We start from the raw sequence: 20,834 nt of genomic DNA on the forward strand, positions 1-20,834 counted from the left end.
AGTGTGCTTTCAGGAAGTTATAAAAAGTCCTGCAAGCAGCATCTTTTGGGCGGTGCGGGAGCGGTGAATACACCATACTCCACCGCCCCTGCTATTGGAATCAATGTGCACCGCTCCCAAAAAGCGCCATTGTTACACTTAGCAGTGCTTTACTGCTAGCGCCCTCCTGCCCTAGTGTGAAAGTAGCCCAATTCTATTTATATGGTGGATGACAGTGAAAGAAGGCAGCCAATGCTTTATCTACTACTCTCAGGTTAAACACAGTTTCAACATTTATCTTCCACACCACACAATGGCAAACAATGTTTCATTGGGAGAACAAGCAACTCGCTTTCATTTTCAAAAGACTGCTTTGTAGTAAAACACACAATTTACCATACATTACAGCAATGCAGGTGAACATGTGCTTCGTGGTGGACTGACATTCACTTTGAATGGCATCCCAAAACACAAAGTAAACAAAAAAATCCACCTATGCTATAGCGTGGTGCACTACATTGACATAAAGTAGTGTAGGCATTTTTTCCCCATGCGCTGAAGTAAATTAAAAACGCACTCAAAATGAATGGGTTGCTTTACTGCAATGCATGAAGAAACGCATGTTAACAAACCTTAACAGTGTGAATGGCCTCTAAAAGGTTTTTCTGCTCATATGTAAAACAAAGCTTTAATCCTCAATGGAAACAAAGTACAGTAGCAGACCAGAAATAGAATACTTACGGATATAAAAATATTTAGCAAGTTTTCTAAAGTCGGCAACTGTGGGATAAGTTTCTGCACAACTTTACTAAATGCCTCAAATATAGAGTGGTCATAAATACTTGTCAAGTAGAAGCTGCAAGAAAAAGAAAACATGTATAAAGTAAAAATGTTCAACGAAAGTAGCATAAAAGTATTATTCCGCATACAGTATCCAGTACATACTAGTTTATATACAATCAATTGTGACAAATGCTGGAGAAGACTAAGCACATACAAATCCTAACAATGAACTTCTCTTATTTGGTCTGTTCTAAGCGCCACTGAAAGCGTTTTGTTACAAAAAAAAAAAAAAAAGAAGAAACGTTGATTTACTCAAAAGTCTTGTGAGCCGATAACTTCCAGTGTTATTTGACTGCCTGATTGGTATGAATTATATTAGTTTCTGAGGAATACAGAACCACTTACCTCTATGTTATGGACAAGAGGGGTAGAGTTCCATAGTCCCATCTAGTTTCTCTTGTCCTGATGCAGCAAGGCAAGTATTGTAAACTAGAACATGCCTTGTGTTACTGACAAACTCACCAGGTGAAAATAGAAAAAAAAAAGCCAGAAAAAAAGTACACAAACAAAAGCTGCCATATCTTAAGACTGGCACACTGCAAAATTTAACATTTTTGGTTCTGCGTTCAAAGAAGAGAGAGAGAGAGAGAGAGAGAGAGAGAGAGAAACAATGGACGGAGGTGAAAAGGGGGGCAAGAGCGAAGAAAAAAAATATATATTTTATATATTATGACACTTAATTGAACAAGTAAAATATATGAAGGGGTATTTCTTGGGAGATGGGTCTAAATCTGGTTGTTGGTGTATGTGTGTTGGGGGGGGGGGGGGGGCAGAAAAGAACTGTATTTATTGGCAGTAAAGGGGCACAAGGAAAAGCATATATATCAGATGAAAGCTGACTTGGCTACTGGATATAAAAATTTTGGCGACAATTTGTCCAGGGCCTACCTAAACGATGCCAGTTCTGTAAACATGGTTTTAGCAGTCATGAAGTGAGAATAAAGGGTAACAAAAGGATAAAAAGCAAAAGGTGCGAGTAGAGAATATATTGCTTGCCATGATATATAGATAACCATGCAAGTAATAGCAGATGTTTAATAAAATATAGCAAGAATCAAACCTGTATTATGGAAAAATAAAACACTTTTTGATTTTGATCATTTGATCTGAAATTTTAATAGCCATGAGACTACTCCAATATCTCATTCACATAGGCCTGCTTCTGTGCACTGTACTAACACTGAAAACTGTATCATTTCAATCACCAAGAGGATGTTACATACTGTACATGTAGTAAAAATTCAACGTGCTTTCAAAAATTTCAAGCATGCAACATTTATGGATCACTGAAAAGAATGTCATTACCTGTCGTCAAAACATAAAAGAGGTTTTAAAATGCATGGTTATCATCTGAACAAGGCCTAAGGCATGGATAAGGAAACCCAATAAATCTTTACTGTAAAATGTCGGGGTTCCTACCTTAGGTGAAGTTTTTCTAGTCCAACATCTGCAAGATCATCGTTGGCTCTCTGGTGAATGTCTCTCTGAGTTTCTATCTTATGGTCATCTGACAAACCATCTACTTTATGAATAAAAACTTCAAAATTCATATCAGGATTTGCTTTGTAGGCTTTGGTAACTGTCACATGAAGTCTTGCTAGCGCTTCCATATAGTCATCCTGCAAAAATAACAGGCCAAATGTCAACTACACGTACTTGTTTAACCACCTCAATACAGTGTACTTACACCCCCTTCCTGACCAGACCAATTTTCAGCTTTCAGCGCTCTCACGGTTTGAATGACAATTACTCAGTCATCCAACACTGTACCCATATGAAACTTGCGTCCTTTTTTTCCACACAAATAGAGCTTTCTTTTAGTGGTATTTAATCACTAGTGGGTTTTTTATTTTTTGTGCTATAAATAAAACGTAAATTTTGTGAAAAAAAAATGCCTTTTTCTTTGTTTCTGTCATAAATTTTTGCTAATTATTAATTTTTTCTTCATAAATTTTGGCCAAAATTTATACTGTTACCTATCTTTGGTAAAAATAACCCACATTAGTATATATTATTTGGTCTTTGTGAAAGTTATAGAGTCTACAAACTATGGTGCCAATCGCTGAAAATTGATCACATCTGACCAGGTCTTCAGTACATCAGGTGAGTCATTTCTTGAGACACTAACAAGTCAGGAAAGTACAAATACCCCCCAAATGACCCCTTTTTACAAAGTAGACATTCCAAGGTATTAAGTAAGTAGCATGGTGAGGTTTTTTAAGTTGTCATTTTTTCCCACAATTCTTTGCAAAATTAAGATTTTTTTTTACAAAATTGTCATTATTAGGTTATTTCTCACACACAGCATATGCATACAACAAATGACACCCCAAAATACATTCTGCTACTCTTCTCGAGTACGGTGATACCACATGTGTGAGACTTTTACACAGCCTGGCCACATACAGAGCACCAACATTGATGTAGTACCTTCAGACGTTCTACGAGCAAAAAAAGGCGCATCTCATTTCTCAACCACCTATTACATTTTTGAAGGCCCTGGAGTACCAGGACAATGGAATTTCCATTAAAATGACCCAATTTTGGAAAGTAAACACCCCAACGTATAATCTGTGAGGCATAATGAGTCTTTCGAACGGTTAATTTTTTTCCAGAAGTTTTTGGAATGTGTGGAAAAAAATTAAAACGCATTTTATTTTACACAAAATTGTCAATTTATAAGATATTTCTAACACATAGCATGTATATAGCAAAAATGACACCCAAAAATACATTCTGCTACTCTTCCCGAGTATAGCGATACCACATGTGTAGGACTTTTACACAGCCTGGCCACATAGAGAGGCTGAACATTGAAGTAGTACGTTCAGGCGTTCTAGGAGCATAAATGACACATCTCATTTCATTCCTACCTATCACTTTTGAAGGTCCTGGAGCACCAGGACAGTGAAATAACCCACAAAATGACCCCATTTTGGAAAGCAAACACCCCAACGTATATTCTATGAGGCATGGGCTGCAAATAGGTACTCAGGTACTCTGATGGCCTGGTGACGGGCACCCCGACGGGCCGTGACAGGTACTCGGGCACCCCGACGGGCCGTGGCAGGTACTCGGGCACCCCGACGGGCCGTGGCAGGTACTCTGATTGACAGGTACTATGAGGGGTGGTGACAGGTCCTCTTTATTGGGGGGGGGGGGGGGGAATCAGTGTGCTTGATGTGTACTGTAGGCGGTAACGAGATGTTACCGCAATCTCCTCTTCACACACGATCGGTGTGTGAGGAGGAGAACCCGGTAACATCTCGTTACCGCGGTTTGTTTACATTTTAGTGATCGGCTGTGAACGGATTACAGCCAATCACGTGGGTAAACAACCGGCCAATGGCTGTTTACCAGCATCGGTGACGTGCACGCGCAGCGCGCTTACGATCGCGCGCATGCGGCGTACACAGTCGGGGTGTAACCATCTGTGATCGGTCGTGACTTCATCACGGCCAATCACGTGGTAAACAGCCATAACCAATGGCTGTTCACCCCCTTCGGTGGCGAGCAGTGTCTCCGTGACACGCCGCCTCCGAAGAAACAGGGGTGCGCGCGCACGATCGCGCACATTCCCTGTTTAAACGGGAGGCCGTCATATGACGGCCTCCCGCCGCAATAGGTGCGCAGCCTGGCCGTCATTGGACGGCCGGCGGTCAGGAACTAGTTAATAAAATAAAGACTTTTATATAAATGTAATCAGTCTACGGCCACATGCCAGAAAATTGGCAAAAAAATAATAATAATAAAAAAAAAAAAAATAAATAAATAAAAAAAAAAAAAATAAATAAATAAATCGGTAAAATATATAATCAACTAAATCAGGGCTCGACAAAACCCAGGCGCCAGGTCGCATTGGCGACTAGAATTAGCGACCCGGTGCCTGGGGCAGCACAGCTGGGGGTCTCCCGTCTCCGTGGACCCCCCCCCGGCATGACTGCGTCGGGCCGCGCCGCCGGTAATTGAGCCCCCGGCTTTGAGGCCTTCTGTAATCTGGCGCCCTCTTGTGGTGGCCGTTGGAATTACAACCAGCAATGCTAATAGGGATATCTCCTTCCATTTACTTAGAACACCTAAACACATATACACACACATACATATAATATATATATATATATATATATATATTATATTATATATATATATATATATATATATACATACATACATACATATACACACACACATATATATATACATACATACATACATATATATATATATATATATATATACATACATATATATATATATATATATATATATATATATATATATACATATATACACACATACATATATATATATATATATATATACATATATATATATATATATATACATATATATATATACATACACTTTTTTTTTTTTTTATTCTAACACCCTAGAGAGTAAAATAGTGGTCGTTGCAATAATGTCTGTCACACCATATTTGCACAGCGGACTTACAAGCGCACTTTTTGGGGGAAAAAAAAAAATTTATTTAATAAAAAAAAGACGACAACAGTAAAGTCAGCGGCGGGACAGGACGCGTTTAAAAAAATTTTTTTTTTCTTTATTTTAACTTTTATTTTTTTCACTGTTCTTTTAAAAAAAAGTGTGTCACTTTTATTCCTATTACAAGGAATGTAAAAATCCCTTGTAATAGAAAAAAGCATGACAGGTCCTCTTATATATGAGATCTGGGGTCAGAGAGACCTCACATCTCATATTTACACTAAAATTCAATTTAAAAAAAAATCGTCATTTGAAAAAAATAAAACAAATAAAATGTCCCTCTAAGGCCGCGTACACACGGGCGGACTGTTCGCCCAACTTTGTCCGCTGAACAGTGTTTCAGCGGACAGTCCGCTCGTGTGTGGGCTTCAGCGGACAGTTTCAGCGGACAGTCTGACGAACAAAGTTTTTCGGAATTTCCGTAAGACTGTCAGCTGAAACTTGGTTTGAGCGGACAGTCCGCTCGTGTGTAGGCTTGTTCGGCAAACTAAGTCTCGCGCATGCTCAGAAAGAATTTACACGGCGAAGGTTGCATTGCAGTGTATCAGACATCGAATTTCTCGTCCCGTCGTACGTGCAGTTCACGTCATCGCGCAAGTTTACAGCGGACTGTTCGTTCGTCGTGTGTGGTCAAGTCTGTTCATGCTAATTTTGAACGGACTGTTTGTCAAACTGTTTGACGAACCTAGTTGGGCGGACAGTCCGCCCGTGTGTACGCGGCCTAAGAGCTATGGGCAATGACTTGGAGACAGGTGGGGGGCTGGGGGCTATCTTCCCCTCACTCGTCTCCATGTCAGGCCAGGGACAGGTCCAGATCGCCGTCACGGACCTGGCTCCTAAGTTTTTTAGCTGGCTCCTAGATTCCAAGCAAATTTGTCAACCCCAATACTGGCGCCAACACTAAGCATTTGCACAAGTATCGGTACTTGAGTTTATGTAGCTGAAATGATCACACTGGTATTCCAATACTCTCTGCACCACACTGCTTTTGGTCTTAGATTTGTTTATACTGTTCTTCCCCCTTCCTGTTTGAGGAGGAAGGTGAATACCTTTGTTTTGTTACTGCTCTGTTCTATTATCAGTTTTAACAACAGGATTCTGGTTTGTGGCAGGAAGCAATGCAACTATAGGAAAATGGGAATCGGCTGGTGGTTTAATGGTCTATTCTACATCCCGTTTCCCCTAAAAGCCATAGGAAATGCCAAATTTAAAAAGTTATACCTAAAAAAGAAGAAAAAAAATAAACAAATAAAAACCTTACATCATAAAAGGTAAATCCACAGAACAGGGAGTGGAGGGGAAATCTCCATAACAAGACATTGATGGCAGTATTAACCACTTAAGCCCTGGACCATTTTGCTGGCCAAAGACCAGAGCACTTTTTGCGATACGGCACTGCTTCGCTTTAACTGACAATTGCGCAGTCGTGCGACGTGGCTCCCAGACAAAATTGACATCCCTCCCCCCCCCCCCCCACAAATAGAGCTTTTTGGTGGTATTTGATCACCCCGCGGTTATTTTTTGCGCAATAAATAAAAAAATAGCAACAGTTTTGAAAAAAAAGAAAAAGCATTGTTTTTTAAATTTTGCTATAATAACTATACCCCCCCCCAAAATATAAATATAAATTCTCAGCGACTGAGCTGCCGCGTGTGTCGGCTCCCGTACGCATGCGCGGTAGTGACGTCATCGCGGCTTCGCCGAATGACAGCGGCGGAGCTGCGAGACCCCACCAACAAGATGGATGCGGCGGACTACAGGGGACAGCGGCGACTTCGCTGGCTCCTGTGTCAGGTAAGTGACACATAATGGGCTACTATGTGATGCATAGTAGTCCATTATGCTTTGCCTTTGCAGGGAATGAAAGAGGAAGTAAACTCATCAGGGTTTGGCCATAAGGCCATAAGATGTTAAAGTCCAACAAAGTGCGATAGAACCGGTGTATAAATGAAAAAACACAAAACTGTACACCAAGGGTGTCAAACTCAAATTTCATAGTGGGCCACATCAATATTATGTATGCAGGGTTCGGGGAGTGCGATGTAAACAGAGTGCAGGGTACGAGGAGTGAGCTGCGAAAAGAGTGCAGGGTTTAGCCCTCTTTCATAGGCTGTCCACATCAGACTTCCACCCCTCCTCTGATCCCTGCACCACTGCCCCCCCCCCCCCCCCCAGAGTCCCACCACATTCCAGAGCTTTTTTTCAGCCGGTGTGAGGGCCACATAAAATGGCCTAGCGGGCCGGGTTCATCCCACGGGCCTTGTGTTTGACATGGGTGCTGTACACCATATATTCTTCACCACAGTCTTTAGTATAGGCTCCGCTCCCTTAGGAATTATGTTCACTAGGAGTGCAACTGATCTCCCCCAATGTAATTTTGGCTGAGCATGGATGGGTATGGCTGGGTATTGGCAGGGTATTGGCAGGATAAAGTATTTCAGATTATTGTTGGGTATTGCAGAGTATTGGCAGGGTATTGCTCGGATGGCTGTGGCTCCCATCCGATTTCTCCCCTCCACTGTACAGAGAGGGGAGAGAGGAACCGGCGTCATCATGACGCCGGCTTATTTACAGGTGATCGCTCCGCGACAGAGCAATCACATTGTAAACGCCGATGGGTGTACCAAGATGGCTGCCGCTTCGGAACTAGGCCAAAGCCACGGCCTTTCCTCAGGCCGAGACAGCGTGGCGTGTGCCGATCTGAGCAGGGTGGCCCGTTCGGATCGTGGATCGGTGTCGATCCGTTGCTCCCCTAACGTTCACCAAATTGTATTGCCATTCACACTTGTCTTTGGCTAACACTTATGCTGATCTAGAGCAGCTCAAAATCACCAAACTCCATCCAGATATTGCAATCTCCACATGTGGGGAAAGAAAACAAAGCCTCCAATAGTGTAAAACCTTAAAGGTACCCACTTTATTATAAAAGTACTGCACTTACATCAAAGACATATAAAAATATCATCATGGAAAAATTACTGAAATATCAGGTGCCTCAGTGCTGCGGTCTCACCATCCGAAGTCGTATGACGAAACATGCTGGGGCGTGGCTACATGGTATCCGGATCGGATATCAGGACGGTGACCCAGGAAGATTGAGCAGCTGTTACAATGCAGATTCAGCGCAAAATCTAGATGAAGTTTGTTGATTTTGAGCATCTCTAGATCAGCAAGAGCCTTATAAACCAGACACAAGAGTGAAAGGCAATATTTGGCAAGCATAATTCTCAAGGGAGTGGAACCTGCACTGAACACCATAGTGGAGGATATATGGTGTATAGCTTTGTGCGTTTCATTTATATACCAATGCGATCACACTTTGTTGGACTTTAACATCTTATGGACTTTTTTCATCCACATTTGCTATGTTTTTTCTTTATTTCACATGGTTTTGATGCGATTTGAGTGAAGTTGGTGCGCGGCTGTGAAATATCTGTTGTATTTAATTTCACCTTTATTTTTTGATTTATGTTTATGTAAAGCCGAAGCACAGAGCACATATAAAAAATAAAAAAAAAGGAAGAAGGGCACAGTGGTTTTAAAGCCTGCAAGACAGACATGAAAAGAGCAACTGAAAGCAAGCAAGAGACTACTCATACAGCTGCATTTTAGACCCTGATTAGGATCATAACAGGGAAAATTGCAATGGTTATAATATATTTTATATATATATATATATATATATATATATATATATATATATATATATATATATATATATATATATATATATATTACACACATATATATTAATTACACATTATATATATTTATATATTACACATATACATACACACAATTATTTTGTATAAGGCTCAAGATAAAGCCACCAATGACAGCTAAGGGAAGGAGGAGTCGGTAACCATAAAGCTTCATCTGACATTTCAAATGGGTAAATAAGTGTGTCTGCAGAGCATTGTACAACACTGAAAAATTATGTCCAGGCATTACCAAAAACCGCACTCTTAACAAATGAGAGTACCTGTACGTCCCCTTTAATTTGCGGGATAGTCGGCGCACGTCCGCCCGCCGCGTGATCCTAACACAGAGAGGCAGAGCAGGGAGATGCAAACAAGGCATTTCTACTGCTCCCTGTCATCAGGAGCAATGATCTGTAATTTTCTAGTGAGCCCATCCCCCCTACAGTTAGAACACAGTTAAACCCTTGATCGCCCCCTAGTGTACGTACCAGCCGCCCCTGGATCAGGCGGGGCGTATCGTGGCCAACCCAGCGCGTAGCTAGGGCCTGCTCACACTCAATGGGTAGGCTGGGGAGACAAAGATATATTATTCAGCCTGTCACCCAGTCCGGCTGTTGATTGTAGATCACAGGAATCAAAAATGCAGAAAAAAAAAAAAAAAAAATCCCAGGACTCGACAAACCCCAGGCGTCAGGTCGCCAATGCGACCAGAAGTCGCAACCTGGCGCCTAAGCTGCCACCAGCCCACTCACTATTGATGCCCCAGACATGCAGAGCATTAACACTGACTGCCGTCCTCCTCCCTCCTCCACACTCAGCGGTGCCGCGCTAAGAAGGTGAAACTGACAAGCAACGGAGAGGGGAGGATCTGGCAGATTTCAGCCTGATGTCGGGGTGGGATAGACCCAGCAGCTATCAAAACACCAGCCAATGGGATCTGGGCGGGCCGCTACGTGTATGTGGCCCGCCCCTTTTGTTAAGCAGCCCAATCGTTGCCTGGTGTTTGATAGCTGCCGGGCCCCACCCACCCCGACATCAGGCTGAAATCTGACATATCTGCCTCTGTTACTTGTCAGTTTCACACCCCGGCTGGGTCCCGCCCATTCCGACATTAAGCTAAATTCTGACAGCTCCTCTGTTACATTTCAGTAACAGAGTGCTCCGTGTGAAACCTGCCAGCGCCAACCAGTGCCATCTGCCAGTGCCAATCAGTGCCACCTGCCAGTGTCAGTGCCACTTCCCACCACCAGTACCACCTGCTAGTGCCAACCAGTTCCACCTCCAATAAATACCACCTGCCACCGCCAACCAGTGCCACCTGCCACCGCCAACCAGTGCCAGCGCCAACCAGTGCCACCTGCCAGTGTCAGAGCCACCACCAATCAGTGCCACCTGCTAGTGCCAACCAGTGCCGCCAATCAATACCACCTGCAACCACCCAGTGCCACCTGCCACCACCCAGTGCCACCACCAATCAGTGCCACCTGCCACCGGCAATCAGTGCCATCTGCCAGTGCCACCAATCAGTGCCACCTGCCACCACAAATTAGTGCCAACCAGTGCCACCGCCAATCAATACCACCTGCAACCACCAACCAGTGCCACCACCCAGTGCCACCTGCCAGTGCCGAGTGTCACCGTCAATCAGTGCCACCTGCTAGTGACATCTGCCACCGCCAATCAGTGCCACCTGCCACCGCCTACCAGTGCCACCTGCCACCACCTACCAGTGCCACCTGCCACCACCTACCAGTGCCACCTGCCACCACCTACCAGTGCCACCTGCCACAACCAGTGCCACCTGCCACAACCAGTGCCACCTGCCACAACCAGTGCCACCTGCCACTACCAACCAGTGCCACCTGCCACTACCAACCAGTGCCACCTGCCACTACCAACCAGTGCCACCTGCCACTACCAACCAGTGCCACCTGCCACTACCAACCAGTGCCACCTGCCAGTGCAACCGCCAATCAGTGCCAACTAGTGCCACTGCCAACCAGTGCCACCTGCCAACACCAACCAGTGCCATCTGCCAGTGACAACTAGTGCCACCTGCCACTTCCAAACCAGTGCCACCGCCAGTGCCACCTGCCAGTGACAATAGTGCCACCTGCTAGTTCCAAACCAGTGTCACCTGCCAGTGCCAACCAGTGTCACCTGCCAGTGCCATCTGGCAGTTCCACGTGCCTGCCAGTGGCACCTGCCAGTGCCAGCCAGTTCCATCTGTTGCCAGTCTTACTCTTTCTGATCAGCCCATAACCCTGATGTAACAGCGTTTCAATGGAGTTATTGACTGGGTGCTCCATTGTGAGTTAGGGATAGGGGGTGAAAATGAGTGGCCTTACCCCGGGAGCTGAAAAAAAAAAAAATCCGGCTCCTAACTTTTTTAACTGGCTCCTAAATTCAAAGGAAATTTGTCAACCCCTGCCAGGACCAATGGTCCCACTAGGAGCCAGGTCCTTCTCCACTAGGCAGGAAAAAACAGAGCTGCTGGAAGCAGTGTGAGGTGTTATAGCCAGTAGGACCGCCCCCCTGTGCAAGTGTTGCTGTTTTTAACACTTTCTGCCTAGTCCTCTCCTAAAGGGGCGATATAACCCTAAGGTCAAGATGAAGATGCTGTGTCCGTCAATGAACGAAAGAAAAAACATTTTAAACGGGTAAATATGACAAACTTTCCTATCTATTTACAAATACTAGCAGCATGAGGATTAAAAATAAATCAATGATGATTAGGAGTGCAAGTTTCACTTTAAGAACATTCCAGCATTATTCTTATTTTACTTTGTTCCTGTTGCAAGAAATAGTGCTTATTACTCTCTCCAACATCACTAGGCTTTTACAATTTAGGGCTGAAACGATTAATCGACATTATCGATAATAATCTAAATGAAAATCGTTGACGATTTTCATTATCGATTAGTTGGTCCGCACCATGTGATCCGCAGAGCGGTCCGTAGCCGCGGCCTTAGGAAAGGCCACGGCTTCGGCCTTTCCTCCGCAGCTGGCGGCCATCTTGGCACACCCGTCGGCGGTGTTGTAAATTGTAAACCTGTCACTTCCGGTGCAGCTCAGTCACTGAAACAGCTGCTATGCAAGGGCCCCGCCCCCCTCTCCAAGCTCTGCTTTCTCTCTCCCAGCAAGTCTACGCCCGCTTGCATCCATAATTTTTCTCGACCAGTAAACAAATATCCTGCGCATGTGTGATTCGGGGGCATGTTAGTGGAGTAGGCGGGGCTGCTGCTGATGTTCTAACCATCTGTCCAGCTCCGCCCGCCCGCCAGTCTCCGCCGGCTTGAGTCCATAATATTTCTCCACTGCTAAAGAAATATCATGCGCATGTGATGTTAATAGCATTTTAGTGGTGCATGCGCGGTAAAGGGCCGCCGTCAGCTGTTTCAGTGACTGAGCTGCACCGGAAGTGATGGGGTTAGTTTTTTTCTAACCTAATAACTACTATCGATTAGATAGGCTTAGATAGGATTAGATAATAACTAACTACTATCTAAGCCTTTCCACTTACTCGGCACAGCCACATTGTTTATTTAAATAAAAGGTATAACACTATCTCTCCCCAATAAAATGCAGCTATTACAAGCATATCACTGATGCTTTGCGCCAATAGGCGTCATCCCGGCGGTCTGTTTGGAGGAACTTTGATCGGTGGCGAGCTTGGCGCAAAACATCAGTGATATGCTGACTATGTTTTTATGCTTGTAATAAGCTGCATTTTATTGGGGCTGGGGGGGGGGGGTGAATAGTGTTACTCCATCATTGGTGTTTTACATTGTTAGGTTATCTAAAATTCTGGGTAATAAGCCCCGGTTCGCACAGGAAAGCACTGCGCGGTCCTGTTCGATACCCATTTCATTCAGTGTGGTGCAATTTAAGCCCATTCATTTTAAATGGGTTCAAGTAGCACTGCATCGCACCAAAAGTAGTGCATGTACTAGCTTTGGCAACACTGTCAGCCGAATGCATTTTGTACCATGTGAGCCCTTGCAGAAAAATGCACTTTGTGTACGAGCTGTATGTGGGGGCACATTAACACCTGCTGTGGATTGCAACCGCAGGGTGTTTTTAACACAGCGTGGGAAACGCACACAGAACGTGGGTTTAATGCACTGGGTTTCTGTGAACCTGGGACTATCATGCAGCAAGACTTCACGATCTTACGATCACAGCAAAACAGTCTAGCTGTATGTACGTAAATAAATCCCTTTCTAAAGATTTGTGAAGATACAAAAAAATATATACATTTATTATTAATAATAATAATTATTACAACTGAACACTCAACATTTTACTCATGTTTAAGGTTAAAAAACACATTTACCTGGGCATCAATGACATAGATTAATGCTCCTGTCCCTCTGAAGATCATTTCATAATCAAAGGTGGAGTCAAAAAAGTCCACTTGTCCTGGAAAGTCCCAGATTTGAAAATTGACAAAAGAACTATTCGAAATGTCATCTTTGTAGATTTTGTTGGTGCTCTCCAAGAATAATGTTTCATTTGGTGACATCTTGTGAAACACAACCTACAGTATAATGAAAGATAGTTAAATTAAGCATATAAAAACAAATGACAAAGCTAAAATAGCATTGTTTTTGGTTGTCAAATGACACCAATAAGCCCATTAAAGAGAAGGAATCATGTTTTTTCCCTAACCCCTCTTATCTCTAATGCAGGGTTCTCAATAGAAAACATTCACCTGCCCAGTGAATCCAGCTTTTCCCTACTGTGGTGCACTGCCGCAGGCCAGGTCCCACACTACCATCTTTCCTTTCGCTATCACCACAAGTCAGCTGTCTTTTCCTTGTTCTTGCAACTGGCCCCTAATGACATGCTGTCAAGCCAGCCCTCTGGTCCCTGCATGTCCCTACTCCTGAAGCCCCCCGAGATATGCCATGGAGATAACCCAGGAGGCTATAAGAACAGGCATACATCACTGTCGCCTAGGCGTAAATGGTGGGGCATGGCCAACACTTTTTTTTAAAAAGGGGTGGGCGAGTGTAAATATTATATATATATATATATATATATATATTTTGAGAAAGGGAGGGGGATTTGCAAATATGAATAGGGTGGGTAAAAAAACGGATTTCCTTCCAGAGATGTATGGCAGTAAAATATATGAAGACTTCATCAGTTGCACTGCCAATAGTCTATAAAGCTGACAACAACATATCTACATAAATCAATTGCTGCTTAAATAAGCAAATCATGTAGTCTGTAAAATCTACTAAAGACAATATGCAGCCCAAGCCTATTAAACTGATGCAAGATTGTTTTCAGTCTAAAGCTAAAAAAAAAAAATCCAAATACGTTGATTCCATTTCATAGTACAAACTCTCTGCTAAAATGCAATGATTAGGAATTTAAAGTGAAACAAAAAAAAAGGGTACCTAAAGCCAAAAAAAAGTTATATATTTATGCTTTCCAGTCATTATATGGCTGCATTATTTTGGCAATATTTCCTTTATTTGTATTAGGGCCAAAACAACTAATCGATTAATCGACAACTAAGCCATTATGAAATTAATCGATTACTATTTTCATAATCGATCGGCCACTAACATAATGGGGTAAAAAAATTAAAAATAAAATACTAAAATGAGCCCTTTATAGTACAAAAAGAGCAAATCGCTACTGTAAATATTACTTTCACTGTCCCATAGTAAAAAATGAACCCCTTACAGTAGCAATTTGCTCTTTTTTTACTCATTTTAGTTTTTTTAACCCCATTATGTTACTAAACATCTCAGGCCTGGGTCACACCTCTGTTTTTTGGTGCTTTTTGAAGAAACGCTCTACAGTTCATTTACATGGTTTCCTATGGGACAAGTTCACATCCTTGATTTTTTTCAGCTGCTGTGTATTTGGAAAAGACGAGGACTTTTTTAATGAAAAAACTGTGCTATTTAGTTTTTTTTGGTTCAATATACTTCAATGGAGACGCTGCAGAAAAGCATGTAATAATGCGTTATTGCGGCAATTTGTGTTTTTTAATCTGCCCAACAACAAATTGGCCAACAAAAATATGTAAAAATGCAAATCGCAGCAAAATTACCTTTTTTATTTTTATTTTAAGGTTATTAACCGATTAATCAAAACAATAATGGGCCAACTAATCGATTATGAAAATAATCATTAGTTGCAGCCCTAATTTGTATCCTCTAAAAATTTTCTTCCTGTCCTAAAGTGACAGCTTACTCAGCATTCTTAATCTTTGGAGGAGCAGCATTGTCATCCTAGACAAATTGCTCATGATTTGGAACAAAGAACACCTTCACATATCTCCATGAAATAGGAAGATGTTCTGTAGTCCACAGGGGTGGGGTGGGAAGTAGGGATGCACCGATGCCCATTTTTGTACCGGCGATTACCGATACTTGTGCTCAAGTACTCGCAGATACCAATTACTGATACAAAATGAATGGGCTCAAGTCACACTGCAAAAAAATCACATGTGATTTGATTCCTGTCTGAATCACGTGGTTTCTCGCACTGCAAGAAAGGAGAGGGAAGGGGTGAGAGAGGAACCAATAGTGTAGTAATGTTTATTCAATAAAAAGGTTATAATGAAACAGTATTGCACTCACAGGCATTGCTAGTGATAAAGGCATAAAACAAGCTCAGTGTGGAGCCCCCAGTCCAAACTTCAGTCCCCATTAGAGCCCCTGCAGAAAGTGCTGTGAAGCTGAAGCAGGAATCCATGCAAGCTACGGGGAAATGCCACGGGAGACTCAATCTGTCAAAAGGTGCCGTCAGAGGACCATGATGGCTCCACGTTTGAGGCCAAACCACGCCCCTATCAGTCTTCTGATTGGCCTCCGCATTCCTGTTCAAAATCACATGCAAGTCTTTGCAGTGTGATTTGAGTCCATTCATTTTGTATGGGTTCAAATTGAACCACTAAAAAGGTATTTGTTTTAGGTATCCAAGCACAAGTACACATGCAAAAGCTTAGTATCGGCAACGATACCAGCATTAGTACAACCCTACTGGGAAGGGCCGATGGCAGCAAGCTTTCAGTGCAGCAGATCCAGAGTGTTAACGGAAGTTACAAGCTCACTGGATTTCCAGTTTGTAATGTCTGCTTTTAACATGGGAAATGTGTATGTACTAGACAGATAACTAACTGCCCAATGTTCAATAACAAATCTATGGCAATGATTTTGCTTGGATGGATAAACAGAGCGTTAACTTTAGAACTGACACACTTGAGGGCTCTTTCACACATGCGGACTGTTCAGGTCTGCCTGTCAGTTCTTCAGGCAGACCTGAGCAAACGCGCCATGCACCTCTATGGAGCAACAGATGCCAGCAGGACATGTGCACAGACATCCAATCCGCTAAATGCAGACAGATGGAAACCCTATTTTCCATCCGTCTGGTGGATCAGATGAAAACGGACAGGCGGTCTTCACCCGATCCCCCATAGAGGAGAGCGGGGCAGTGAGCAGAGATGGACCTTTCATCCGCCGGCTCAGTGGGGATCAATGGATCGATCCCTGCTGAGCAAGCGGAGTTCGTCAAACTGGACAGCTCCATGTTAAAGGGGCCCCAAGTCTTATGCACAATGTAGCATTAAATGCAGAAAGTCTGAATTCAGAGAACACGTCTGTAAGCTTTATGTGGGTGTACAACAAAACTGGCATATACCCACGTACAGTAATTTCCATGTGCATGCGGATCTGACTGAGTTGCTAATCAGTGTGTCTCTAAAGTGTTCATAATTTTTGATCAATAAAACAGTATTCAAATGACCAAACTCCAATGTCAAATGTCAATAAGGGTCAAACAAGTTATGACTCAGCTGTATATTTGTTAGGCTCGGTTCACACAGGGGCGACTGCGATCCGACTTCAGGTCGCCCCTAGTCGCCTCAGGTCGGACATTTAAAAATCAATGTAAGTGAATGAGAGCCGTCTTAATGCACGCTACTGAAGTCGCCTCCGACTTCAAAAGAAGTTCCTGTACTACTTCAATCCGACTTGTAGGCGACTTGTACCCATTGATTTCAATGGAGGTCGCCTCCAAGTCGGATCTCTGTCTATACGGCGGAGACTTTGACAGAATTATTAGCTCTGAAGGGGGAACTCCACGCCAAATTTCTGAAAAAAAATTTGGCGTGGGTTCCCCCTCCGAGAGCATACCAGGCCCTTAGGTCTGGTATGGATTCCAAGGGGAACCCCCTACGCCGAAAAAACGGTGTGGGCCCCCCCCCAGATCCACACCAGACCCTTATCCGAGCACGCTACCCGGCTGGCCAGGAAAGGGGGTGGGGACGAGCGAGCGCCCCCCCCCCTCCTGAGCCGCACCAGGCCGCGTGCCCTCAACATGGGGGGGTGCCTTGGGGGAGGGGGGGCGTGCGGCCCCCCCACCCCAAAGCACCTTGTCCCCATGTTGATGAGGACAAGGGCCTCTTCCCGACAACCCTGGCCATTGGTTGTCGGGGTCTGCGGGCGGGGGGGCTTATCAGAATCCGGGAGCCCCCTTTAATAAGGGGGCCCCCGGATACAGGCCCCCCACCCTATGTGAATGAGTATGGGGTACAATGTACCCCTACCCATTCACCTGTAAAATAAAGTACAAAAAAAAAAAAACAACACACAAGATAAAATACTTTATTGCACAGCTCCGGGGGTCTTCCGTCTTCGGGGGTCTTCTCGCTGGACTCCTCCGCTATCTTCTTGTAGCTCTTTTACTAGCGGAGGAGCCCGGCATTCTTCTTCGTCGCGGCCTCTTCTTCCGACTTCGGGGGTCTTGTCCCCCTCTTCGGTTCTTCTGCCGGGCCACCGCGCCTTCATATAGCTCGCCGCCGCCGCCTTCCGTTCTTCTTCTCCTGGAGATGTTGACTCGACGTTCTCTCCGGCCGCAATGCCAGGGACGCGCTGCGCTGCCACTTATATAGGGGCAGTGTCACATGGGTTGATGTCACATGGGTTGATGTCACATGGGTTGATGTCACATGGCGACAGTCCCAGCATCCTCCGGGACTGTGACATCGTAAGGGGGCAGGGTCACCATGTGACATCAACCCATGTGACATCAACCGATGACCCCGCCCCTTGTCCCTATATAAGTAGCCGCGCAGCGCGTCCCTGGCATTGCGGCCGGAGAGAACGTCGAGTCAACATCTCCAGGAGAAGAACGGAAGGCGGCGGCGGCGACAGAAGACCGGAAGAGGGGACAAGACCCCCGAAGTCGGAAGAAGAGGCCGCGGCGACTAAGAAGAATGCCGGGCTCCTCCGCTAGTAAAAGAGCTACAAGAAGATAGCGGAGGAGTCCGGCGAGAAGACCCCCGAAGACGGAAGACCCCCGGAGCTGTGCAATAAATTATTTTATCTTGCGTGTTGTGTTTTTTTTGTACTTTATTTTACAGGTGAATGGGTAGGGGTACATTGTACCCCATACTCATTCACATAGGGTGGGGGGCCCCCTTATTAAAGGGGGCTCCCGGATTCCGATAAGCCCCCCGCCCGCAGACCCCGACAACCAACGGCCAGGGTTGTCGGGAAGAGGCCCTTGTCCTCATCAACATGGGGACAAGGTGCTTTGGGGTGGGGGGGCCGCACGCCCCCCCTCCCCCAAGGCACCCCCTCATGTTGAGGGCACGCGGCCTGGTACGGCTCAGGAGGGGTGGGGACGCCTGCTCGTCCCCACCCCCTTTCCTGGCCGGCCGGGTAGCGTGCTCGGATAAGGGTCTGGTGTGGATCTGGGGGGGACCCCCACGCCGTTTTTTTTCGGCGTAGGGGGTTCCCCTTGGAATCCATGCCAAAAAAATTTTCAGAAATTTGGCGTGGAGTACCCCCTTCAGAGCTCATTCTCTGATTGGCCACGGCAAAAGTCGCCTGGCCTGGGGCGACTTCGTGTCTAAAAGTCGTGTTCAAGTCGTCTCCAAGTTGCCTCACAAAGTCGTCCTGAAGTCGTGTCGCCCCTGTGTGAACCGAACCTTACACTCATTCGCAAGGCATCTGAAATTTGTTCAGCTCTGCAGTGTATGAAACAGACATGTGCACATAGTTGCGTCCTCAAAAGAAAAAAAAATTGAAAGAATGCAGGTAAAAAAAAAAAAACACGAGACTGGGTGCAAAAAAAATAAAAATAAAATAAAAAAAAATTTAAAAAAATAAAAACACAGAAAAAAAACCCACAATGATACTTAGGTGCTAGTGTACAAATATTTCATAAATACAGATTTACTCCCAACACCCCTAAGGGAACACACAGTATTTCAAAAGTGACCCTTACTATTCATTTTTTCTATGCAACTTAATACTCAGATTTAACAACCACACACACACACACACTTTTTTGTGATACGGCACTGCCTTATTTTAACAATTTCACAAAATTGTTCAGTCTTGTGATGCTATACTTAAATAAAATGTATGTCATTCACCCCCCAACAAATAGAGCTTTCGTTTTGCTGGTATTTGAACACCTCTGCGGGTTTTATTTTTTGCGCTATAAACTAAAAAAAGCCTTTCTGCAATAAAAACGAAATTAAAGCATATCTAAACTCCAGAACAAAAATTGACAGTGTTGCAGCCTAACGGTGGCTAGAGATGAAAGGGCCTGAAAAAAAGAAAAATAAATAAAAGCCTTATTTCTGGAAAAATTTAAATAAAAGGGAGAGGAAAAAAATGGGAAGGAGGAGTGTGAAACGTGTTCTTTTACATTGATAAACAATATATCCATGACATGGTATTCAAACTATACAACACGAAGACCTTAATGAAGTCCATCCCAATGCTAAAATCCCTGTATCTACAGACATCGACAATCTAACACTAACCCTGTAAAGAAATCAGTATATATAATTTTTTTTAAGTGGAGGTGCAGAGGAGGCAGCTGAGAACAGAAGCCCCATATTAAGGCTATGGGTGACGTCACTACCCATTTATTGCCGGCTGTGTCCTCTGCAGAGCTTCTGCTGCTGGAGACCAGATCGGATCGGCTTGGAAAAAAAAAAAAAAGTATGTATTCGTATTTCTTCTTTGCAGGGATAGATAGGTTAGTGTTCGATCGTGGATGTCTGTAGATGCAGGGATTTTAGTGTTAAGCTGGACAAAGTTTAAATATTTCAAGTTCTCTCAGCTGAAGAAAATCCTGGAATACAGTTCAAGTAACGCTGTAACACTGTACTTCTCAATGCTGTTCTCAAACAAGAGAAGTATGCATTTCTGCCACTGGGGGGCACTGCAGGGAAAAGGCTCCAGTTTAGTTTGCTTGTGGGCCCCATCTTGTACCTCCGACAGTTGGGCGATTGTTTGGATACAGTAGATGATAGTTTGGCCTCTCAGGCCTTAATTGACAGGTAAGAGGGTGCAAACAGAGTTCAGTGCTTCTACCCATATAATCCACCATCAACAGAGCTCACAGGTGCCTGATCCACAGTCCGCTCATCTAAAAGTAATAATGACAGCTGATCACGTGATGTAAACAGTCGGTAATCGGCCATTTTATTTTTATATAAATCACACCGACAGTGGGAGGAGAAAAAAAAAAAAAAAAAGAAAACACCTGATTGCCGGCTTCTGTCAGAGGGACATCGGTTCTGAACATGGAGAGCCGCCACTGCTGACTCATCTATGCCCACCAGTGCCACCCACCAGTGCAGGATAAAAAAAAATTACCTGTTTGCAAAATTTTATGAAAATATACATTTTTTTTTTTCTTCCAAATTATTGGTCTTGGTTTGTTTAGAAAAAAATAAAAACTCCAGTAGTGATTAAATACCACCAAAAGAAAGCTCTATTTGTGTGAAAAAAGAAAAATTTTGTTTGGGTAGTGTTC

General features: G+C 44.0%; 1 protein-coding gene across 1 annotated transcript in view; it reads right to left on the bottom strand.

The window, feature by feature from the left end:
• Positions 1 to 20,834, bottom strand: part of RRAGC (Ras related GTP binding C) — a 61,905-nt gene that overhangs the window by 26,303 nt on the left and 14,768 nt on the right. Inside the window, exons 2-4 of the mRNA XM_077481824.1 lie at positions 13,363 to 13,566; positions 2,242 to 2,441; positions 721 to 835 (exon numbers count right to left, since the gene is read on the bottom strand). Coding sequence (XP_077337950.1) covers positions 721 to 835; positions 2,242 to 2,441; positions 13,363 to 13,566 — 519 coding nt within the window. The remainder of the gene's footprint in view (positions 1 to 720; positions 836 to 2,241; positions 2,442 to 13,362; positions 13,567 to 20,834) is intronic.

This window comes from Lithobates pipiens, unplaced genomic scaffold, assembly GCF_037356315.1.
Source record: "Lithobates pipiens isolate NorthernLeopardFrog02 unplaced genomic scaffold, aLitPip1_a1.2 Scaffold_16, whole genome shotgun sequence".
Lineage (NCBI taxonomy): Eukaryota > Metazoa > Chordata > Amphibia > Anura > Ranidae > Lithobates > Lithobates pipiens.